At 35.2% G+C, this 26,075-nt stretch overlaps 1 protein-coding gene across 2 annotated transcripts in view; it reads left to right on the plus strand.

The window, feature by feature from the left end:
* The window catches only part of LOC118901904 (solute carrier organic anion transporter family member 1B3-like), a 69,887-nt gene extending 44,892 nt beyond the window's left edge, over positions 1 to 24,995 (plus strand). For both annotated transcript variants that reach the window (XM_036865693.1, XM_036865694.1), the window contains 9 exons: positions 153 to 251; positions 2,615 to 2,851; positions 5,843 to 6,007; positions 7,345 to 7,540; positions 10,667 to 10,832; positions 13,013 to 13,197; positions 18,434 to 18,498; positions 22,482 to 22,599; positions 23,663 to 24,995. In XM_036865693.1, the coding sequence (XP_036721588.1) occupies positions 153 to 251; positions 2,615 to 2,851; positions 5,843 to 6,007; positions 7,345 to 7,540; positions 10,667 to 10,832; positions 13,013 to 13,197; positions 18,434 to 18,498; positions 22,482 to 22,599; positions 23,663 to 23,858 (1,427 nt within the window). In that variant the 3' untranslated portion in view covers positions 23,859 to 24,995. The remainder of the gene's footprint in view (positions 1 to 152; positions 252 to 2,614; positions 2,852 to 5,842; positions 6,008 to 7,344; positions 7,541 to 10,666; positions 10,833 to 13,012; positions 13,198 to 18,433; positions 18,499 to 22,481; positions 22,600 to 23,662) is intronic.
* The last annotated feature ends 1,080 nt before the right edge of the window (positions 24,996 to 26,075 follow it).

Here is a 26,075-nt window from a genome sequence, read left to right on the forward strand (position 1 = left end):
CCTGGGTGTACCTTGAAATAACAGTGCTCCTAAACTCATTCTTTTACTTAAAAATTTATTTAGAGAAATATGTTGTACTGTATTACTGTAAAAAATTGAATAAGAACCATGTATTATTGTCATTTGATAAAAATGTTTTGTGATATTTTTAGGTAATTTGTTTGCAGTAACAATGATTGGTCCAATCGTTGGCTTTTTACTGGTATCTCTGTTTTCTAAAATGTATGTGGATATTGGATACGTAGATCTGAGTAAGTACAATCAGAACAAGGTAACATGATAATGCTTTTCAAGTACATGACACCGTTCTTTCAAATAACTGAATTCACTCTTTCAGTGGCCCTTTGCTGACTAATTGTCAAAAGTTACAAATAGGTAATGTGTTAATAACTAGAATAAAAATAAAATTCAGCTCCTATCTGCATCAGGCTTTTACAACTAAGCACAAAATAAGAAAATTTAACAAACTTAAGATTACTTCACCCAAAATAATTGCAAACTAATTGCAGGTATCTCAATGTGCCTACTAATGTCACTTCCCCACATTTACCCTTTCTCCCATCTCTATTTTCATAGTTCTTAAAGTCTTTTCCAATATGTGGCTCCTCTTCAGAGACGTCTTACTTCACCACCTCCTACTGGCCCCAAGTTAAGTGTCCCTATTAATCACCAAGAGCATGCCTTTATTGTAGCCCTTGTCACAATGAGCCATAAATATTTGTGCCACTTATCTTCCATCTCTTTTAGAACATAACTGTATGATGTCTGACTTAACGTATGATAAGTAATTAGTGTTTAGAAATAAACAAATCTGATTTTCTATTTCACCAGGACTACATAGAGTAGACATCACAGCAGACCAACAATAACCACAATCTGAAAGTATTTTAATATAAAGCTAAAACGTGGACCTGATGGAATGTGTTATGTCTTCTATTTTGGATGTGTGAATTAGAGTAGGTTCACATTCCAAGTGTTTCTACTCGTTCATTTCCAGGTTCATCCTTGTTTTTATCACTAAGCACCCAGAAATAAATGGTTAAAGTCTTTAGAATGATAGATTTGTAACCTCTTTTCTATAGTCAGAAATCACTATTCACAGTATTTAGGTCCATGGTGATCCCATTTCTAGCACTGAACGTCTAGACCTTATTATATCTTCTCTTATTCAGTTATGGGTATGATGTAAACATATTGTGAAGTACATTTTGGCAAACTCCAATGCCAAAGGAGCCAACGAGATAACATAAGTGAATAAAGAGTGTTCGGTGTGGTGGTTAAACTTGGAAGAACTGGTGGTGGTGAACTGCCCTCTGCACACACCTGAAAGTGCATATACTGCTCAGCCTCAACCTATTCTTTTCATGAAGAAATTTGGATCCAGCATTGACAAAATCTTCTGATTGGTTTTCAAGAAAATCCTGGAATCCAGGTTTTCATGTGGAAGTTTTCAATTTTTAAAACAATGTGTGAACAAAAGAAAACACTTTGGCGGGCTGTGTCTAGCCAGGTTATGACCTCTAGTTCCTATGTGTACACCAGGGATAGAACACAAAAAAATGTTATCAAAATGACATTTCTGACGGATGATGAATAAGTACTTAGCATGTAGATGGAGTCACTGATTTTATCAATCATTTCTGCAGTCTGTCAGAGTTGCTGATTACGGAATAATATGAACATGTAAATCAATTTTAAACTCAGAGTTGTGCATATTTGAAAACCACTTCAGTACATATAATTAATAATTTATTTCTATATATCAAGTCAATGTTTTCTCACGTTAAAGAGTTTTCTTATAGATCAAAGAGTAACAACACCATTATTCTGCTTCAAACATCTATGGGGTGTGTGTGTGTGCGTGTGTGTGTGTGTGTGTGTGTGTGGTGCTTTCTTATTAGAATGTTTATATTTATAAATTTAAATATATACTGAAACTTTATATTTACTAAAACAGCTCATTTATACTTGTTTAGATATAGCACATACATGGCACTCACACAGCTTTAAAGGGAAATATTATTGAAATAAAATGGTTAAATTATCCCTAAAATTTAGAGTCTAAATTTTAAACTCAGATTTTCATTATACGTATATCTTCACCATTATCATCCTCTGTGCTGCCAAGGAGTTGGAAATGCAGGTTCTAGGGAGAAAAAACCCCACTATTGGCTCTGAGAATTTCTTGCGAAGTGTTGTAAATTTCATTGCTAGTGCTTTCTTGACCTCAGGAGATGGTGCCAATAGAAGTTTTCAGACAATGAGTATCATGCTTTCCATAAATGGCCCTTAAATAGTTTGCAGGCTTCAATTGTTCAATGGTGGCCTCTGTTGTCATGTCACCAGAAAAGCCACCAAGTTCACACAGGCTCAGGCAATGACAACAATGTCATGACTGACTCCTGGACAAGAGCAATTGTAGGATGTCATTAAATGTTAGACTTACCCTTATTTCAAAGATAAATGTGTGAGAAAAAGAAAAGAGTGTCTCAGAATTGATGAAACATCATGTACTTTCTTCATCTATGGAGGACAGCAATTATTACAATTATTACCAGAAATTCTTGCATTTCAAAATGATTTTTGACTGGCTTCTTCTAATTCTTTATTCTAGGCACTATCAGAATAACTCCTAAGGACTCTCGTTGGGTTGGTGCATGGTGGCTTGGTTTCCTTGTGGCTGGACTAATATCCATTATTTCTTCTATACCATTTTTTTTCTTGCCCAAAAATTTGGATAAACCAAAGAAAGAAAAAAAAGCTTCAGTATCTTTGCCTGTGCAAAATGAGGAAAAGAGTCAAATGGCTCATTTGACCAAGCAGGGGCAAAATGTTAGTGGAACTGTAGCTGGTAAGTATTTCACATTTACAGTCAATTTGGAATTGTTAATCCCAGTGAAAGGGAGGGGTGAATATTCCAAAATAATAAGTCATACTCAAGTCATCTAAATAAAGTTCGCTTTCTTCTTTACTAAATTTGGCTAAATTATTCTTCTAAGATTCCTACTAAAATTTGTAAATATTTTCTGAACACATATCAACTCTGAAGAGAAGAGGATTAGGCTTGTGGCAGGGAGAAACCAATCAAAGGCTAAAAATATCTGTTATTTGTAAACCAAAGAGTATATATTCATTTCCAAATTACATAGTACAAACTATGGGGATTAAAAGGTCTTTCTTTCTTTCTTTCTTTTTCTTTCTTTCTTTCTTCTCTTTCCTTTCACAAATAGTACCAGGAAGCATCCTATGCCCTGGTAATAGAATATTGCCTCTGTTTTCCAAGTATTTACAATATAATGGGGTTGTACTGAAAAATATATAGACAATTGCCATATAGTGCCTATATAAACAATTATGACTGCCTATAAATTGGGCAACTTAACTATTCTTAGGTGGAGACATGGAGTATGGAGAAGGAAATCAGAGGAAGTTTCTCTCTAGATAGAGTAAGATTATTTTCTTTGTAATTATATAGAAAAAAATTGCTTACCTAAATATTAAAAAATGAAGTACAAGCAACAGTAGTAGTTAAGGTTATTGTAATCAGTCATGTGAATAAGAGCCCTCCACCATTTGATAGTGCCCTTCCTTTCAAACATAAGCCCCGAGGGCTAATGGAGAACAATTTAGGAGCAGTAATTTGGGGAACGATCCAGCAGCAGTCAGAGCAAGATAGTTGAAACAATGTTAATAGTGCAGTTTTCAGATTGCACAGAGATGGTGGGATAGTAAGAGTCAAAGCAAAGCAATGGCTGAACCTTGACAACCTTTTCAAGTTGAAGTGACATTAGAGCTTGTCAGGTGGAGCCCAATTTCTCCCTCTCATCAGTTCTTCCCCTCACTCCTTTTATTGTTACTTTCTCCTCTCCATCACTCTAATCCGAACGCAATGGTGTGACTTGTGTTGACTCATGAGAGAAGACTTAAATTTTCAGTCACATTGGTAGCTTGAAATTGGCCATGATGGGAGAAGTTACCACCATTTATTACCGAACTTGGGAAATACTCAAATCAACGTTGTTTTCCCAAGAATCAGTTGTTAAACATTTACCAGCACACCACTGATTTAGGAGTCTTTGAAATTTAACATGCACACTAAAAATACCATTCCAATAAATTTTCATTTGGTCTATGCTATTTTCACACTGCAGCAAATTAAATCCATAAAAAGTAGCGGATTATCTAAAAATAAGGAACGTGGGTGACTGTGAGCCCCCCAAAATGGAGAGGATAATGAAGATGCAAAAATAGGGCGATTGTAAACATCATCTGTGTTATCAACTGTGTTTGTAAGATAGTGACCAAAATAAGATAGTAAAGAGGTTCTTAATTATGTGCTATTAGGAATGGATGAAATAACTAAGAACATTTCGTGAGAAAATAAAATATCTAATTTGAGTAGAAACAAGACTAGTTGGTTAGAAAGAAATAAAGATATCAGTTCATTACAAAACAATTTGTAAACAAGGAGAATTGTCCAAAAATGAGCAATTTCTTTCTGAGATAGTCAACTTAATGAGTTGTTTATTGATCCGATTATTGAAGATATATAGTGGATCATGATTGTGTAGAAGTTCAGATGACATCCAAGTTCTCACTCACCTCAAAAATTCAATGATTTGGTGAGCCCATATACCCTATTTCTTTCGATCAAACATCACAACTCACTTAGAATGCCTCACAAGTCAATCGTCCTTCCTGACTGGGGAGTCCCATGGAGAGAAGTTTAGCATTTTGACCTAACAATTTAAAATGTTATTTATTCCTGCTATACATTTCCCTACATCTTCTTTTTTCTTCTTCTATGCCCTTTGCTCTAATCTTTTTTCTTGTTATTATAAGCAGATGAAACTAGTTCTTAGTTACCACTGGATAGAAGGTTTGGCTCTGATCATATCTAATGGAAACCTTTAGAGATCTACAGCACAAGATCTTTCAAAGTCCACACCATCCATATCTCAGTAACCATATCTGGTTCTGTCTTGCTAGACTCTGATACTTCCCACTGTTTTTCTAAGTGGTTTCTACCACTTTGAACTCTCATTACAGCTAGTTAACCTGGTGATCATAGACCCAGATCACATAATTCTTGCTAGGTACAGAAGTTATGGATTTGTTACACACTTGTTTGTAGGCATGGGTTTTTTGCCCTACTGTTGTCATAATGTCACTTGAGACACAATATGTCTTTAAGAAAGCTGATGGATAATACTGCCAGATTTACTGAGGCAGGATTTTATGGTAGAAAAGCTATATACCAGGAAACAAGAGATCTGAATCCTGGTACTAAATTGAACTTTATGATTTTTGAACCTTAGTCTTCTTATTTCTGTGAGCTTTGGATTATACTATCTCTAAGATAAATTTCCAGTTAATAATTATATTATTAATATAATGATTATATTATTAAGTGCTAATAAAAAAGAGACATGGCATTTCATTCACTTTTGTTTCTTGAGTGCCTAGCATATTGCCTAGTACCCAATTAAAAACCAAACGTTTGCTAAATGAATGAATAAATGAACTAATGATGTATGCAGTTGTATGGTAGAATGCTAAGAATAACCAAATACGAGGTGAACAAAGCACTTACTAAAACAGCATGTATGTTTGATCCCATTTTGGAGTAAAATGAACTAACTAAATAAATATTAATGCACATATGGAAAAAATTGGAAGAATATTTTTTAAAAAAACTGTTAGTAGGATTGCAGGGTATTCTGACTTTCTGTGCTATATATTTATGGAATTTTAAATCTTATATAAATTATATTTACAAGTAAGATATTAATATATATGTATGCTGCATTATAATATTTTCTTTCTTTTTATGTTTTTATAGGTTTTTTCCAGTCCTTGAAAAACATCCTTACCAATCCCCTGTATGTTATAACATTATTTTTGACACTGTTACAAGCCAGCAGCCATATTGGAATTATTACTTATGTCTTCAAATATGTAGAACAGCAGTATGGCCAGTCAGCATCTGAGACTAGCATTTTGTTTGGTAAGACCTGTTTATGTTTGCTTGATAAATGCTATGCTACTAAGTCACTGAGCTCCAAGTGACATTTTGTTGTGAAGGCAATTTCACATTTTATTAAATATAATTTTCATTTATTTTTTCAAATTTTATCAAATCGATGGGTCTTGTGATATCATCATTGCTCTGCATTTGAAGTTACAGCTCATGTTATTTTTGAAGAGATGAATTCCTGAAGGAAAAGTGACATGTGAATGGAACATGTAGATATGATATCTGCATAACTGGATCTTACAATCTAGTGCTGAGATTCTGAGGCAAATCCTTTTGTAATGTAATTATTATACTTCTATCCTTCATGGACTTTGAATCAGGACCCAGATACTTACAAAAAATAGGACATTGATGTTTCCAGGAGAAAAATCAATTTAAACACATCATTGGTATCTATATAATTCAATACAAATCTCGTATTTTAGAGAGGTTTTTTGCTGCAATATCTGTTTCCAATGACACATGGAGACTTCTTTATGAAGGAAAGGTTTTCTCATATTATTCTTTCCCTAACCCCTGTATAATATAAGATTCCTAAGAGCAGTAGAATACCCAGTACAGGGCCCAGCACATTGTAGAAACCCAATATTTGATAAGTTAAGCTGAATTTATCAAGTAATATATGAATAGGTCATAAGTAAACAAGAAAAAAATAATTCTGTAGGATGTGCTTGTTGAACTTAAGATAAAAGTTAAAACTGTAAATTTAACTCCTAATAAAGTTCTCAGCCTAATTTTTTTGTTAGAGGGATCTTCATCTTTAATCAATCTTGGAAGACAATGAAATGGAAAAGTTATAACTATTTTTAACATCACGTATAGACCTGTTTATCATCTTAGGGTATGTGTGTGTTTAGATGAATAAAGAAGAGATATTAATTTAAGTGTTCAATTCTAAACTACTGGGCAAATTTGTAGTAAGTTTTTAAGGATGGGAACTCTTCATTTCAAGGAAATGTAAAGGATTTTAGATGGTGGGATAAAAGTCTCAGAGTCAGGAAGATGATATTTTGTTGTTGTTTTCCGGGAGGGGGCAAAAAGCACCTTATAAAAACCATATGTTCAGACATAAAGATATTCTCAGTCACTGACTTTTGCTACTGAGGAAACTAAACCTTCAGCATTGGCAGGAAGAAATTATTTTTATCTCCCCCACATGGTGCACTGACCCTCTACCTCCATCCTGGACTGCCAGCCTTCTATTTAAGAAATAATAAGATAGGATGATTTTGGTTGATATACAGCGTTTCATGTGTAAAGACATTCAGAATAACCATATTTATATAATTACATTTTTTCTCTTCTAGGATTCATAACCATACCAACTTTTGCATCTGGAATGTTTACAGGAGGATATATCATTAAAAAATTCAAATTTACCTTGGTTGGAATTGCGAAATTTTCATTTTGTAGCCATATGTTGTCCTTCCTATTTCACCTATTAAATTTTGCGCTAATCTGTGAAAACAAATCAGTTGCTGGACTAACCTTGACCTATGATGGGTTTGTATATATATCAATATACCAATTGCACAATATATAAACCATCCAATGTAAAAGAAAGTAAGGCAAACAAGGCAGTGGCAATTTAACTAAACTTTTAACTGAGAGAAATTTCAATTTATAAATTCTTAAAACGTTCATTTCTTAAGATCTCAAAAAGTTCTTTTTTTTCCTTCCTTAAAGAAAAGCCATATAGTTTGTAATAGTAATAGTTATTATTTATGGGGTGCTTACAATGAGTGATGGGTACTTTTATCCCCATTTTATAGATAAGGAAAGCAAGGCTTAGAAAGATACACAGATTACATGGCTAACAATGTTAAGATTCTGACTCAGATTTGAAGGTTCTGACTCCAAAACTCTTAATCCTAACCACTATGATCTTGGATGAATCATGAGAGAAATACAAATGACATTTCCAAGAGTGACTGAACAATCTTTATCTGCAGTTAATTTTGATGTTTAACAATTATCTTTATAAGAAAACCAGTAAATTCTACTGAATTCTCCTTTTTTGCAAGCTAATTCTGTTTTTTCTGGTATTGTCTTCATTAGCAGTAGAATTGATAAATACTCTATACATAATGGTGTATTAGACCTAGAAAACTGTTACTTTTCATTATTATCACGCATTGTGCAGTATACCTAGTACTACAGTCTCTACCCCAAATCAAGGGCAAGATCCCTGTGCAGATTTCTCATCATCTCCTGAATGTAGCCAACAATTTAAGTTTAGGAAGGTTCACGTTCAAGCAACAAGCAAAGATCCTTGGATCACAGTTTAGTAACCATGCTCCTTAGCACTGCTTATTGTTGGCTTTGAGCTTTTAAACTCTGGGTCTTATGAGGTGTCAACTTGAACCTGTCTAATCTTCTCACATTTGCTTACCTAAACATCATCCTATTCTTGGAGGCTTGCCAACTTAATCTTGAATTATCTCCCCACTCCCTCCTAATCCTGTTTGTTGTTGAATATTCCTATTGACCACACTCACTCTGGTATATCAAAATACAGAGTACCTAGAACATTGAACTTTAGAGGGAAGAGAATCCTGGAGATTATGCAGCCCGACCCTCCTTTATCCTCTTCCTTTGTTAGTTGAGACCTGGAGAAACTGTGACTTGTTTGAAGTCATACAGTGAACGATGCTACTTCACAGCACAAGCATACAGGCTTTAACCTAAAGCCAGTTCCCTGAAACAAGCACAGTAACTGTGCTATCTATTCAAAAGAAAGCAGCTAGAGTTCTATGGGCTTTTTTCATTCAATAAAATTTCACTGAGTGCCTCCTTAAAGGTCAAAAAATTTATAGGATACCTCAGTGCCCTCATGGAACTCATAGTCTAAGTGATGGCTATTAACAGAATCAATATATTTAGCATTTATGAAATGCTAGTCACTGGGGTAAGTTTGTAGAGTATGAACTACTGTAGAGGTTGTCAGAATGTGGTCTGAGAATCTACAGGGGTCCCTGAGACTTTTGCAGATGGTCAACAAATTCTAAACTATTTTTATATTAATACCAAGATAGAATTTTTCTTTTTCATTCTCATTTTCTAATGAGTATATAGTGATATTTTCTTTTTTTTTTTCATTTTTATTTTATATTGGAGCATAGTTGAGTAACAATGTCATGTTAGTTTCAGGTGTACAGCAAAGTGATTTAGTTATACATATACATGTATTTATTCTTTTTCAAATTCTTTTCCCATTTAGGTTATTACAGAGTATTGAACAGACTTCCCTGTGCTTGTATAGAGATATTTTCTAAGGCTACAAGATATGTGATGATAATATCAGTCTGTTGGCTAAAGATATGTGTGCTTGTGCATTCTCATGTACTAAATTTTTCTTATTATTAATCTCTAGTAGAGTATGTATATCAATAAGTAGAACCCACTTGAACAAAAAACCTTTAGGGTCCTCAGTACTTTTCAAGAATGGACAGGCTGCTGGGAACAGAAAGTTTGAGAACAACTAAATTAACTTTTTTCCAAAAAAATTCTATGAGGATTTATGACTTACAAATGGCAAATCTAATTTTAGAAAGAGTAGTCACATTGCTGTGAAGTGGCAGACCTAATGTGAACACAGGACTGTCTGACTGCAATGTCTGGACTGAGTCATTAATCATTATGCTAAATCACTCCCTGTCCATCGTTGTGTCCCCAAGCAGGATTAGGTATTAGATGCTTTAGTAAAATCATTGATTACAGAATTTCTGAATCTACCTTCTTCTTTCTTCATGAAATTACCTTCTCATTCAAAGATAATTTATCAAGATTTTACCCCAAAAACAAAGAATAATTTTTAAAAATCTATAAGCAGAAAATTAATTACATGAATAATCCATTTAATAATTTTAGCCATATTATAAGATTATATTTTATAAATACAACGATGTGTTACAGTAAATCATTATAAAATTGTTATGGTTTCATTTTAAAAGCATATGAAGTTTTTCTAGTCTTTCTCAACTGATTCTATTATTCTTGATTTTTAAAAACTGATCCTTAAGGACTGTGCTTTGACCACGTTGAATTCTTTCCTTGTGTAGTTAAAATATAGATTTAAAAATTCAAACTAGTTAATTAACATTCACAGATTCATGAGACTTTACAGTGAGCTGGGAAGACCCTTAGTCTAACGTCATTACCCTACTGAACAGAAACCGATTCTCAGAAAAATGAAGTGATTTTTGAGTAATTTTTTGATAGAATCACAAAGACCTGTTGTCTATGTCTTACCTATCCTCTTTGGTTTCTTTTATATGTTTTACTTTTTCTACATCATAAATCTTGTCTGGGTAAAGATAAAGGGTGAAAAAGTTAATAAGCACTAAAAATAAACTTTGCTATTTTGGACAAGCAAATATCTCTATTTAATTAAAGACAACCCTTTCCCTTATTTCTCATCTCCTTTTCGTCTCTCCTCCTTCTTTTCCTTTCCATTCCCTTCTCTTTGCTTCCTCCTCCTTCCTCCCCTTCCCCTTCCCCCTCCCTCCCCTCCTCTTCCTCCTCCTCTTCTTCTCCTTCTTCTCCTTCTCCTTCTTCTCCTTCTTCTTCTTCTTCTTTTTCTTCTTCTTTTCTCTCTCTTTCTGATATATGTCTATCATATATTTCCAGAAATAATCCAGTGGCATCTCATATAAATGTACCACTTTCTTACTGCAACTCTGACTGCAATTGTGATCAAAGTCAATGGGAACCACTCTGTGGGGACAATGGAATAACTTACATATCACCTTGTTTAGCAGGATGCAAATCTTCAAGTGGCAGTAAAAAGTCTGTTGTGAGTATTACTTTTTACTTTCTTCTCCTTAATCAAAACTGCAGATTTGATTTAACTTACTTAAACTTTGATAATTACTTACCAAATGTTTCTACAACTAAGGTCACCAGTAAAAAGATAGAAAAATATTCCTATTATTGCCTGTCATTGTGATGGCTGTGGTGTGTAAACAAAGCCTCACATAAAATCCTGCTTGAGACACAAACAGGTTTTTCTGTTGCTTGAATTCTCATGAGATTACTTCCCACCTTTTCTTCTTGCATTTATAATACCATGACCTTTTGAAATTTAAAAACATTTATGATTTCTAGGAAGCACCTCATTTGACTAAAGGATATGATTTCCATTAGGTTGGAAGTACTTTACCCTTCAGATGCTAGGGGAAAATCCTGAGCCAACCCTTTGTTAATCTAGGTGCCTTTCCAGGACAACCATCTATATGCAATCTTGCATATAGATTCTGGAGAGTTTATCTTGAGGCTCAATACCCTTTGACTTTCAAGAAATTAATCAAGGCTTCATGCTCACTTGACTGTCCAATTTTTGGCTTCCAATTTTGATTTTTTTCAAGGTTGGCACTTCTCCTACACAGGATAACTTAATATTCTGCTTACCTATTGCTAAAATCTCCCATAGAAGTGCCACTGTCTTCTTCACTCAAAATATCCCCTTCCATGCAAATTATGAGTTCTCCCCAATCCCCCAAGTAACTTCCAATAGCTGGGCATCAGATATGGTGTTCTCTATTCTACTTCCAATCCACTGAATATCTCACAAAGTTGGGGACCCATTTCCTGGGCTCTTTTCCTATCACCAATATTAGCAATATTATCAGCTATGATCATTGCTCTCTACCACAACCTCCTGTCTTTGATTTTCAAACTTTACCACTATTTTCTTGCCCATAGTCCTACTAACTGCATTAATGAAGGTCACTGAGAACTTTGAAGAACCTAGATTCTTTGAAGCTGCGTCATAAATTTGCACAAAAATGGCCCAAAGACTATACTTAAAAACCCATATCTCATATGCATGGCTATAGTGCCTTTCATTGAGAGTGCCCCATTCAACCTATGGTCCCACCTTGTCCACGAGTGAAGGGCTGGAAGAGACATGACGTTAGAATCCTAAAGAGAGCTCTGTCTACTATGGAGACATCATCTTCTTAATACTTTACCATTTAGGGACCACTGCGGAGTTCTTTTACCAAATTCTTAGTAATAAGTCATCCCTTCTTAATCACTCAAAATAATGCCCTTTGTACTTAAGTTTGGTTTTATTGGCTGATAGGGTTGCTACATAAAGAATTTCTCCATACAATTCTTAGTAAAAAAAAAAGTAAAGCTTGGTCATCAGATAAGTATGAATTCAAATTCTTCCCCAGTTCCTCCTTCAGTAATTGGTCTTTAGCATTAATGGGTTCAAACTTCCCTTAAACCTTAGTTTAGCCTAGACTCAGAACAGAATTTATTAAAGCCATCTAGCTACATAAATTTCCTGCCAAATTAAATTTCTAAAATCATTTGTTCCTAAATTTTCTCTAGCTGTGTTCTAACCTTTAGGGTATTCTGTTGTGTTGAACCTCTCTGGTAATGGCATCATCTATCCTATAATCTGTCATTATGCAATCGGATGTTGTATTTGCTGGCCAAAGTGGAATTCTAGCATCCGTGCCTGGCCCATTTTGCCCTGGACTTTGCCCCATTCGAATGGGTGGCTCTAGACCCGGTTTGACCCCTCCAATCGACTATATTTTCTGGATTCCCTAGGCAATCCTACCCAGGGAGTGTCACTAACACTCTGTAGAGATTGTTAAAGAGAGTAAGTAGATGTGCTATAGAAAATAAAAGTGAGTGGTAGAGAAATATTTAAACATTTTATATTGATGAGAAAATAATTTACAGAGTTTCAGACATTACTTTTTTCTATTCTTTCCTAATTTTTAATTTAGGGATGTATGAAAAGTTAATAGTAAATTACATTTTCTTGTCTAGAAAGGAATCCAGGAAACTATTTTGCCTTTCAATTCTTAAACAGCTGTATTGTTAGAATGTTTTCTTTAAAAACTGTAAATATTTTAGCTTAGATGAGTGAGATGTCTTTAAATATAATAGAATATATTTATAGCCCAGTCATATTTTGTAAATATATTCTGTCATATTTCAAAAACTATTTTTCAGATGTTTCATAACTGTAGTTGTGTGGAAGTAAATGGTTTCCAGAGCAGAAATAACTCAATGAAGTTGGGTGAATGCCCCAAAAATGATCAATGTACAAGAAAATTTTACGTTTATATAGTAGTGCAAATATTTATCTTTTTTTCTTCTGCATTGGGAAGCACCTCAAATATCATGCTGGTTTTTAAGTGAGTATGACTTTTTAAAAGCAGTTTTACATATATTAGACTATAAACACACCTAATAATGTGCATATTTTTCCATAATATATTTGGAACCCAAATTCATATTTTGTTACATTTAAATTTTCTAAGAGTGCATTTTCTTAGGATTACTGTGATACTTCATGATACTTCACTGCCATAATTAATAATAATTTTGCCTTGACCTTTGCCACTACAAAATCTAGATTCTGTACTTTCTCCTCTTAATGAGAATTTTAAGACAGAGACTGATCGACAACTGCCTCAATGTGAAAGAATCCCCGTTGTGATTCTAAAAGAACTTCTCATTTCGAGATGCCTTATACCCTGTTGGGCCTGTCAGAGTGAATCACCTATTGATTCCATTGAAGAAAAAAAATTGGGGAACCAGATCACATAATATAAACAGTCTGTGATATTCCAAACTTTTTAATCCTAGCTAAAAGAATGGCTTTTGACCTAGTCTCTCAAATACCCTCGTAGAGAAAAGAAAAATGCATGAGCAATATTCGTTCTTTTCTTCACTGATTAGACAAATATTTAGACCACACTTGGTGAAGAATACTCCATGGTGAATAAAACAGATAAAGTACCTGTTCTCATACAGTTTAGAGTATAACAGGAAAGACCTATGTAAGACAAATAAGCTTAAAAATAAACACGTAATTACAAACTGTCGTTAGTACTACTAAGAAAAAAAGAGTGCTATTAAAGGGAATAAAAAGGAAAAACAAATTTAGGATTGAGGTGAGGAGCTGTGAGGAAGAGGACTCAGAAAATACTTCTCAAAAAAAGTGACACAATCTAAAGGTCTAGAGGGTATGTTAAAGTTAGTAGTGAAGAACTTTACCGGGAGAGGGGCTATATGCCAATGTCTCAAGGCAGGAAAGAACTGATGTGTTTGAGGAGTGAACAGAAGCCAGTTGGTTGGAACATACTGAGTGAAACAGATGGTACAAGGTAAGACTGCAGGGTTAGGAAGGGAGTGGGTAATACAAGGCCTGTTGGTGAAGTTAATCATTCAATCACCTAAAAGTGAAAGCATATAAAGACTTGCATTTAGGTATTAAAATATATATGTGTAAATATGGTGATCTGGCTTAACCTCTAGTTATACTTTTAAGACATAAGTAGTTAGCAACAGGTTCACGGTCAGCCAACAGCATGACATAGAAGGGAAAGAAAACAAATGTATTAATGTTTTTTAAAATAAGTATAAAGCTATAAACTGAGACTACAGTTGTTTAAATTCCACAGTGACCCTTAAAACTTGTCAAATTATTTATACTAATTTATTCCACAGATAAAGCTCCACCTTAACATAAAATACTGTCTACTCAAAAGGAGAAGCTTTCCATATTTGCCAAATTACAGATTAATTAAATTACAGGAAGTTGTCTCAAAACTCCAAATTAGCTTGCATCTCAACAAGTCTTGGCTTCTTAATTTAAATTTTTTTATGAGGAGAACGAGAATTTTAGAGATAACTGTTACAACATTGATGATAATTTTATCTTAAGAAAGTGATAAGATCAACATTACCATTTATCAAAAACATTTATTGATTTCTCACCAACCTCTGATTTTATTGAAAGAGAACTTTTGTGAGGTAGACTGTGGAATAAAAATATAAACTTCAGTCTATTAATGATTTCCCGATGCTTACATCATAAGGCTATTATTAAAACTAGACTAAGCAGGAGTGTTGATATTTACACATTCAGTATATATGTTAGGCATGGTTCTAGGGGCCAAGGATGGAACTGTGAACAAAAGTGTTAAGGGCCCTCCTTCCATTAGCTTTCAGTGGGGGTGAGGGATGGGAAAGTGGATGGGTGTAGCAGAAGAAACAATAAATAAATAAGCATGTAAATACGTAAAAAAAAAAAGAAGTGTTAAGCATTAGGAAGAAAAAATCAGAGTAAAAATATAGAAAAGGTAATAAAATTTTAATGCTTGGAAATACAGGTGACAGGAATGAGGAAGGAATTCTTTGTACTATTCTTACAACTTTTCTGCAAGAATAATTAATTTCAAAAACTTTTTTCAAAATAATTTCAAAAACATTTTTTTACAACACTGTTTTAAAGAGATGGTAGTTTCAGACTGTTCCCTCCCAAGAATTTGAAAGCTCAACCAACCCTGTGAATCTTTAAAAATTGGACAGGAGTTATAGAAGACGACTCATAATAAGAGCCCGTTTCCTCTTAGTAAAAGCTACCCTCCCTGCAAGAATAGTTAAGTTGTGAAGAAATCCACATATTATAGAATAATTGAGGCTAAAGCTTGTCAAAGCTTGTCGGATGTGCATGATAAACATCCTACTTCACTTCTACAAAGTGTGGTTAGTCTACCAAGTGCTTTTCTGGGGCTTTTATTCAATCACCTGTCTGAGCCTTTGAAAGAGATGGATCACCAAACTAGACCACAACATTCCATGAGCATCTGAACCTCCAGCCTCACCAGGTCAAGGGCCTGCATCTCCAGTAAAATGCAATTAGTTAATCACCATGCATCCAAAAAAATTAAACATTAAGAAGCCTAACAGCCAAGTCTTTAGTACATTGCTCAGGCCCTCGACAGAGCCCTCCATCACTAACTTCTGGTGAGGAAGGAGGCGCACTTCATCTTCACTAACTAGGGTTTTAATTACCCTCTGTCTCTGTAAATTGCGATGGCAGGGTCTGCTTTAGGATCCCCATTCCACTGTCACAACCTGACTTGATGTGCTCCTAGTGTGGGAAAGGGGAGACCATAGATGAGAATAACCTGATGAGGAAAAAAAAAAAAGGAAAAAAGAAAAGCAAAGAAAGAAGAGGGGTTGGAGAAGCAGTACTAATTCAGATACCTTCCATTGGAAGTCATTTGATGAGACCTGAATAAAGATTGAGGGTACAAATCATGCAGATATGAACAGGTGAAGAGCAATCCAGGGAAGGTAGCAGTGGAGGTAAAAGTCCTGAGGTGGAACATACTTGACATGTACAAGATCAGGAGGACTGTATGAAGAAGAAAGAGGTAAGAAGTACAATGAGAGAGCAAGCATGGTCCAGATAACACAGACCCTGTGGATCACAATAAAGACTTTGGAGTTTACTCTCATTGTATTAAGAAGCCAGCAGAGAGATTTGAGCAGTAGAATTATACAACTATCTTATCCAATTAGAAGATCACTCTGGCTGTTGTGTGGAAAATATGTCTTTGGGAGGCAAGAACAGAATCAGGGAAAACAGAAGGCTATGATAGGAGGTGCTTTTTGTGGAGAATCCATCCTGAGAAATGTTGATCAAAATACAGAGCTGATCAATATCAGATTGAGGTAGGACTCATGCTGCAGTGACCAATATTTTACATGATAAAAATGTGTGTGTGTGTGTGTGTGTGTGTGTGTGTGTGTTGAGAGTGTGCATGTAAGTATGAGCGTGAGGGTCTGTAAGTGTACATGCATGTGAATGTAGGAGTGTGTGTGATTGTCATTGTATATGTGTGTATGTGTGTTGTGTGTCATTATATCACATAAGTCTATCATTTCCACTGAGTTGTCTAAGATTTCAAGTTCCCTTTCAGGAAGATATTATCACTATCCCCAAGTCCACTCAATTCTCCTACACACTAGCCCTCTCCCTGGGTAAAAATACAAGTTGATAACAAACATCTCAATTTTGCCTCTATTGCATCTGGCTTGTAAGCCAAATGCATCCTTTAAAAAATCAACTGCAATGAAAAGTGACACTTCAGGCACTTGTCACAGAGAATTCAACCAGGAACAAACTGCATTCTCTCTCTTCCCAAAAGCCCTTGTGAGAGATCTGATATTTGAGAGAGACAGCTAACTGGACTAGTTAACTGTCATGGCTGATTCCCTCATGACAATTTCCTCAGGGAAGAAACCACCTCTTTGAATAACATGACCTCATCTACTTACTGGCATGGCTTCACTGCCCTCAAGGATAGTGTTTTGTGTCCTCAGCTCGGCTAGTGCAAGTGTCCCTGTCTTTTGCAAAAGCAGAGAAAAAACCCTTTCCATTCATTTTCTCTCTTAATACATAACTCTGCTGTGTTTAATTTTTATTATGCTATGTTTAATTTAATTTTTTATCCTGTTTACTTTTATAAGCTTTCTTGAATACTTTTGAGAATCTCACTCAAGGGTAGCTCTCCTACAAGGGTTAAGGGGCAATTTTGTGTAAAGAAAATTGAGGTTTAGCAGGCTAGCTTATTACATTGTACCCTCACAACACACAAGATAAGACTACTTAGCAGATAAGGAAACTGAGGCTAAGAGAGGTTGAATGACTTATCTAAGGCATTTAGTTCCTATGAAACATGACTTATCTCTTTATATCAATAACAAAGACTAGCATAGAGTCTCCTAGGAGGCACATGGCAAATGTTTGTTGAATGACTAAATTTATTTATCTCTGAACACATACAGTCATTCAAGAAAAAAAATAAACCTTTGTAACAGTTAATTCAATATTTCAGTAAAAACAGAACTTCTGAGCCTCAGTCACCCTCCCCCATCTTGCCACTGCAGTCAGGTAATTTATTTTGCTTGATATGTGTTAGGTTATTACAGAGTTGGTTGTATCATCAGCTCATTGAACATAGAAATATGGAATTGTGGAAATAACTTTCTAAATGCAAAAGTGAGTTAAATTTTAAGAGAGGATACAAGTGTATTTGCTACCTTTAAAATGACATTTAAATACACTAGACAGTAGAATACAGATACCTTTTTTGACCTTCCTGGTTATATTATGTAGTTTTTGAATCATATTAGTCAACTTTTCTGTTAACAGCAATGATAGAAATAAAGTAGTAAAAAGAGTTCTGCTCAGACCAAGACCTAAATAAAAGTATTTGCTCTCTCATATGGCAGGTGTCAACTAAACAGATCACACGAAATCACTGTCTTCATAGATATCATAAAGTCTATTCCAACCACTATCTCAGGATTTCCTAAGGATCAAATGGGGAAATGTTTGTAAAACTGTCTTGAAATTGTAACACATTGAATAAGTAAAGAAATAAGAACTGTTAATATCATTCAGATGTTTGCCTTCTAAAACAACTGAAAATATAACTTTAAATAATATCTGCTCTTCACTTGAGGATTTTCATTAGATCATGAAGAGCAACACTGAGAAATGCTTTAATATTTAGCTCAATCTGGTATTTTAGAGATGCTTAATGTTGCTTTGCCTTTATCTTATTTCAGAAATGTTGAACCTGAACTGAAATCACTTGCCATGGGTTTCCATTCACTAACTATTCGAACACTAGGTATGATAAATACGTAGATGATAAATTCCAGGTATAAATTTTCATGTCAAAGCTCAAAGACTGAATGTAATTGATTTCCAATTATCAGAAAGTTTCTTTAAATAGGTATAAGTAAAATATCATTTTTATGTTTGTGGTAAATGAAAAATAATGAGATAAAGGAGAACTAAATGACCTAAAAGAGAATTTCGTTGTCAGTTCTATTTAGAATCAATCTGTAAGAACAAGGCGTCATCATATTTGTATTATATCCTTTCTAAAACAAAGATCAGTGGTCTCCAAGAATTTAATTTAAGACTTAGGAATATTTCTTCCCATATGCAGAGTGCGGGACCTTCCTTCTATGCTGAGGGGGGTAATGCCCAAAACAGCTCAGGAGGCCTGGGAGATTGTGTAAAACAACAGATGAGGACTTTCACAGTCCCTCAGACTAGTTCTCTAAGGCTGGGGCAGATAACCTTTAATAGAAATTTAAAATGCAAAAGGGAATGGGTGTTACTGAACTCAGGTTTGGCTGTTCCCTGTTCAAAAGCCAAGATTTGAGAGGCAAGTGTTGGTAGAAAGGAAAGTTGCTTTAATCAGAAAAGCCAGCAATCTAGGGAGAAGGCAGACTCATCCCAAAACCATCTCTGAAGATTCTGCTCAGCCATGATAGTTTTTAAAGGGAAAAAGGGGAAATAATCTCAGTTAATTATTAAGGTAGGAGGTCAGATTCATCATTTTTTCACTTCATGCAGACCTGCTGACTACTCCTGATCTTCCTTTGGATGCTATCTTGCCCATGTGGTCTGCTTGCAAGTTTGCTAAGGGGGCACTGGGGATAGAGAGTCAATCATTTTTTAATTACTTAATTCTTCATTCCTACTTCTTTTAATCTAGGAAAAGAATCAACAGGTTAGGCAAGGCATGGTGTGCATTAAGTAGAGCACAAGTCAGGAGTTAGGTTAAATGTTACCTAGTGATCTGATTTTTATAATTAAGGTTTAAGGGGAACAGAAATAGACAAACAGAAAAGGAGCAAAAGAGCTGCTTGTCAGACATCATTCCATTCCATGGGGTTAGGGATGAAAGTCCATCTTCTGTAATTTCATGCCGACATAGGGCACTGTATTCTTAAAGTGGAAGATGTCGACATGGATCTGAAGTATCTTTTTGCTGATAATTTTAGTTGCCTACTTACATATACAGGCAGAGTAAACTACAATTATTTTGATGCCCACAAAATATAGATTATCATGAGCAATAATGTTAATCCCATTATCTGAAGCCAGTTCTTAGAATTGTGCTAGCCATAGATGGAGCAGCTTGTGGCATGGCTATAGTCTGGTCATTAGGCGGTTAGCTTTTTTTCTTTGGTGGCAGTTATAGTATCTGTAAAACAAATCAGGGATGTACATCAGACACTGGAAAGATTCTGTGACTCTGTTGTCCTAATCATTTACTGCTTGAGCTTGCTCTTTTGTGACTCAGGAAGGCCTGGGAGATTTCATCTTTTCTACAAACAAGAGGCAGGGGACATGGAGGGACCTTTGTACTTGCGGAGGCCCACAGGGTTCTGCTTGGTTTCATGGGAACTAAAATTCTAGAACTGAGCATCTTGGAATGGGGAGTGCTCTGAATGAAAGAAAGCTCAGGAAGTTGTGTTTTTTTGTTGTTGCTGTCAAATAGTAATACTATAGAATCTAGAGGCTAAAGGCCTATTTCTGAATATTCAGATGAGGTGATTAGTACAAGATGTAGAAAATTATCCTTTTCCCCTTGTTGCCATTTGCCATTCATACCATACAGTTTCCTGTTGTTAGCTTAACAACTTCTAACCTAACCCCTGTGCTACCTCTTTTTAAGACCTGTTAACATTATATGCTTATTCCTGGGAAGTAGGAAAAGGACATGATTGCTCTAGGAACTGGGGTAGGCAACTGATCATGGCATGGAGGCAACCACTGATGGCTGAAAGAAAAGGAAATGGGAGGGCGTCAACCCTTGGGACTCTTGCAAGCAAAAGAAAGAAGCATAACTATGGCCAAATTACAATGGAGCAGTTGTCCAAGAAGTATATTTGGGAGAAAATCACAGATCCTCAAAGGTAAAAGGAGAAAATATAAAAGGTATGGGAGAGAAGGAGAAGATGGAGGTACTGCAGGATGACAAGGGCTGTGAGTGAGCTACAAAGTGCTAAGAGTTCTAAAGAGGATAGTTATTTCCAGCTGGCAGGAATAGTGCAGACTTTATGGAAGAGGATCATATAGTTGCAATCATACAGTAAGTAGTTTTTCAGACTGCCTTCTTTCAGTTAGCTATGGGCATTAAAGTTTCTACCTTGTCTTTTGTAGTTCTCTGTCCAATCCTGGCAGTTCCTCTAGATCCAATGGAGATGCCTCACTCCTAGAATCTAAGCCATAGAAGTTAGCAGATAGAAAGAGAATTTGGGGAGCCAGTACTCCTTCTGATATGCTGAAATGAGATTGAGAATAGAAGAAGGTCCTCTAGAGACGTAAAACAGAAAAAAAGGAATTTTGCTATTCTGAGTGTGAGCATCCTATTTTGATACGTCCAGTATGTGGCCCAATGGAATCTAACTCTTCTAGGGGAAAAATACACACTGAGGAGCAAATGTCCAGTCACAAACAACTGTCTGAATACAATGTAAATTGTAGAAGGTATATTAAACTGAAATAGGTATTTGGAAAACAAGTTATCTGAAGTTTTAAAATTTCAATAATATAAGACCAAGTTTGTTACCTGAAACATTTAATTCATTAAGTTTGATCAAACCAGTGCTATTTTTATATAAGAAAAATAAATTGTTGGCACATATTTTTCATTTTTCAAAGGAATGGCTTAGATTTGTAAAAACCTGTGAATTCCTAATCCAGTTTCTCTGTACCAGTTTTCCTCAGATATATTCATCTCAGACACCAGTTCCTTGACATTCTAAGATTTCTCACTCTCAGAAAATTGAGACTGATTAAAAGTAAATGGAATTGGCAAAACTGTAAACTATGAACCATTATCATTTTTATGTAACAAAATAAAACTTGAAAATTAGCATATCTCTAAAATTTGATCAAGTTACCAATGCTTAGAACTAGGAGTCAATGTCAGAGTTTATTAAAATAGCAGTAAAAGCAGATGGGCACTTCTGCTCTAAGACAACATGTGTGTTCCTGAAAATCCTCAAATTCTACAAAATCATACACTACAAATAAACACTGGGTTAGGTACAGGCCACTGGAGAGACCTAGGCATCATTATGATCAGAACATCAACAGAAGCAAAATTCAGCACCACAGGCCCTTGGACAGCCCAGGCTGCTTCAGGAGGTATTAATAATGAACACAATCAATGGAGAGAAAATGCTTCAAGACTCCAAGAAGGTGGGAGTGGAGCCCTGAGGCAAAAAAAAAAAAAAAAAAAAGCACAGCCTACCAGGAGCCTAGCACTCAGTGAAGCTGGGCCTGTGCTTCTCTGGGGGGGAGGTCCTAGTGTTGGCATTCACCTTTTAATTTACTTAAAAATCGAGTTGAAATATCTCTTGCCTTTGCAGCAATTGAGCTGAGAGATTTTCCCTTTCCCTGTGAAGTTATAACTCTACTCCTGCTATTCTAGCTGTCCTTGCCTAAGAAAAATTACATATGAACCAATATAACTTCTATGTTTTACTGACAACATTCTCCTTTTTACCAACCAGGCTTAAGTTAATTGGCATTATACAAAGAACAATGTACAGGCATATAATCTTCCTTCTTCCCTATGTGTGTTGGCATGGTGAGGGTAGATAAAAGATGTCTATGCTGTTGTATGTGATTTGAGCTTCGGAGATTCCTCATAATCTTGATTCTTGAGTAGAGTTAGACCAAATCAATGGACAAGTCCTCCAAAATTTTTAATTTCTACATAATCCAAAATGTATCAGTGTGGAATATCACTGTTTCCTTTGAAACATGTTCCTTGGGTTGATATCTTCTCATCTCATGTTTCAGGAGGAATTCCAGCTCCTATATATTTTGGGGCTCTGATTGATAGAGCTTGTATGAAGTGGTCTGTCAACAACTATGGGAAGCAAGGGTCTTGTCGGATATACAATTCCACATTATATGGGTAAGTTGTCATAAATACATTTCATTAATTGATTTTTTCCTTTGACTATGTTAATTACTAAAGAATGAGATATTTTCAGTGTAATAATAATATTAGGAATTATAGCTACCATTTAAAAAACTTTGTAAACAACTCAAATTATAGAATTAATTCCATTCAGTTAAACCTAATAATTGTTCAAAGTATCTTTTGCATAAAGCTTCTCAACATTTAGTTAATAATGTTATGAGGTGAGTGCTTCCCAACCTACCAGGTCAGTGGTCATCAATCTTTCCTGCTCATTATAATCACCTGAGGAGCTTTAAAAAATATTAATTTCTTTTTTCTTTCTTTTTTTTTTTTTTTGGCTGTGCCATGCAGCTTGCAGGATCTTAGTTCCCCAACCAGGGATTGAACCCTAACCCTTAGCAGTAAAAGCATGGAGTCCTAACCACTGGACCACCAGGGAATTCCCAAAACTTGCTAATTTCTATTTTGAAGTACTTATTTCAATTTTGATGTAATTGGTCAGGGGATGTGGCCTGGGGAATGGGAGTTTTAAGATCTCGTTAGGTGATTCTAATGTTCAATCAAAGTTGAGAATCCCTGGAATAGACCACGTGTACTAGGTAATTGTATGTGACTTTGTGAAAAATTTTCAGTAGACCACAGGGCAGGGCTTCGTAGACAGCAAGCCTATAAGGTAAACATTGGCTCCTGGTTCAATATAAATGGATTCAATCTGATTATCTCACAGGCAGTTCATTTCCTTTATAATCTGTTCTCATTACACATGAACTAACCTGTCTCTGAGAAAGTTGAACATTCCAAATATACCTTATTTTACGGATAGCACTTGCGCAGATCATGAACCATCCTTAGTTTCTGTGGGTTAATAGTCCTTTAAAAATAATCACAAACTTCTTATGCTCCAATCAAAAGAATCACTGAAATTGCTACTTCAATATTTTTATGTAAGATTTCAAACATCATTTTTTTAAAGCCTTCTGCATACTGAAGAACAACACTGTAAAGTGTTTTACCCAATTCCAAGTAAAAACTGACTTTTTTTCTCTTTTCACAGAAATACTTTCTTTGGCTTGACTACAAGCTTAAAACTCCCAGCCCTTGTTTTATATGTTGTATTAATTTCTGTTATGAAGAAAAAATATCAAGGAAAAGATATCAAGGCATCAGAAAATGAAAGAAAATCCGTGAACGAAGCGAACTTAGAACCGTTAAGTAGTGATGCCGGAGTGGACCGTGAAACACATATTTAAGGGGAGAAAAAAATTCTTCTGCCGCTGTGTTTTCAACTAACATTGTATTAATTGAGTAGGATATTATTTTTGAGCAGTTCCTGGTCCTTTCACTGACAATTTTCACATTCTATACTAATGATGGAACAATGAATCACCTATGAATTTATGACAATGGAACAAACTATAAATGGGAAAAAAATGGGAGTACTCACTCACTGTTAAGGTGTGGCTATGCATTTGTGGTTAAGATTAGAATATATGATCCATACAAATTTAAAGTGAAAGGTATGGTTAATATGTAATAGAAGAAAAAGTATTTGCTCAGGTAATTGTAATGCAATAAAACCAGTGACTAGAAAATAGGTAGAGGTGAAAAAGGAAGAGAGAAATTAATAGTCTAAATAAGAAGAAAAGCTTAATACCTTTCTTTTTAAAACAAGAACCAAAACCAATTCGGACCATGTTACTCAAGCCTAAAGTCTAGTATGATGGAGAGCTTATGCTGTCATGACATCTGTCATTCATGTATTGTCATATATTTCCCAGACCTTATTAATTTCTAATTTGACTATCAGCACTTGATACATCTTCTTCCAACCTCTCATTAAAATACTGCTGAAGAAATAGAACTAATCGAAAATTTCCAAGCTGCAATTGTCAGACAACATATTACAGAATGTGTTAAGTTTCTTTCAAGCCCATGGAAATGGATTAAGAAACGCTGACATTAACTTGAGAAAGCAAAGCCCATTTAAAAGATGTCTTCGTTTTGTTTGCCTGCTCTCTGGCAGAAATGGAGTCTGCACCAAATTTACCAACTGTCTCTCAATTGCATGGCTTTTTGTGTGTTTGTGTTTGGTGCACAGAGATCTTTCACACCCTCACAAGTAGGACAAGAAGTAGAGTGAATGAGAACAAATATTTGAATACTGCATTCGCTAGTGATGGCAGCTTTATTACAGTGAATGCTAGAAGTTGTAGTTTTTATTCTGAATAGCAAAAAAAAAAAAAAAAAAAATGCGGGTCATCAGAATCACCTGTGAAACATTCTTTAAAAAGAAACCACAATCATACAACCACATGAGATTCTGATTCAAAACATTTGTGATACAGCCAGGACATCGCCTTTAAAAAAAAAATTCACATAGAGCCCTTGATAAAGAGATACAAAAAACAAGCCACGTGACAGGAGAAGATGTTCCTGAGTATACCAAAGTCACACAACATGAATGCTTGCTAGAATCTCGGAATTACACGGAATATATATTAACCTATTCTCAAACAGTAAACCTGAGAAAAGATTCATTAATCACAAAAGCAGAAATTTGAAAAATCACCCACAGCTGGTTACTATGTGACAGGTCTGATGGGATCTTGTATCATTAAAAAAAGAGACAGAAAATTACAGAGTTGTGTTTTAAAACATTGCAAAGAAAATAAAGGCACTATCTTGAATATTTATTTCTTTACCAATTATCGAATGTCAAAAATCTGACAGGTAAAATGAAATATAACAGTAAACAAAAACAAAGAATTACACTATTTCATGGAGCTTACACTTTTTTTTTTAAACATCTTTATTGCAGTATGATTGCTTTACAATGGTGTGTTAGTTTCTGTTTTATAACAAAGGGAATCAATTATACATATACGTATGTCCCCATATCTCTTCCCTCTTGCATCTCCCTCCCTCCCACCCTCCTTATCCCACCCCTCTAGGCGGTCACAAAGCACTGAGCTATCTCCCTGTGCTATGCGGCTGCTTCCCACTAGCTATCTATTTTCCGTTTGGTAGTGTATATATGTCCAGGCCACTCTCTCACTTTGTCCCAGCTTACCCTTCCCCCTCCCCCTGTCCTCAAGTCCATTCTCTAGTAGGTCTGTGTCTTTATTCCCGTCTTACCCCTAGGTTCTTCAGGACCATTTTTTTTTTTTTTTTTTTTTTTAGATTCCATATATATGTGTTAGCATACAGCATTTGTTTTTCTCTTTCTGACTTACTTCACTCTGTATGACAGACTCTAGGTCCATCCACCTCACTACAAATAACTCAATTTCATTTCTTTTTATGGCTGAGTAATATTCCATTGTACATATGTGCCACATCTTCTTTATCCATTCATCTGTTGATGGACACTTAGGTTGCTTCCATGTCCTGGTTGTAAATAGAGCTGCAATGAACATTGTGGTACATGACTCTTTTTGAATTATGGTTTTCTCAGGGTATATGCCCAG

This window comes from Balaenoptera musculus, chromosome 10 (genome assembly GCF_009873245.2).
Source record: "Balaenoptera musculus isolate JJ_BM4_2016_0621 chromosome 10, mBalMus1.pri.v3, whole genome shotgun sequence".
In the NCBI taxonomy this organism is placed as follows: domain Eukaryota; kingdom Metazoa; phylum Chordata; class Mammalia; order Artiodactyla; family Balaenopteridae; genus Balaenoptera; species Balaenoptera musculus.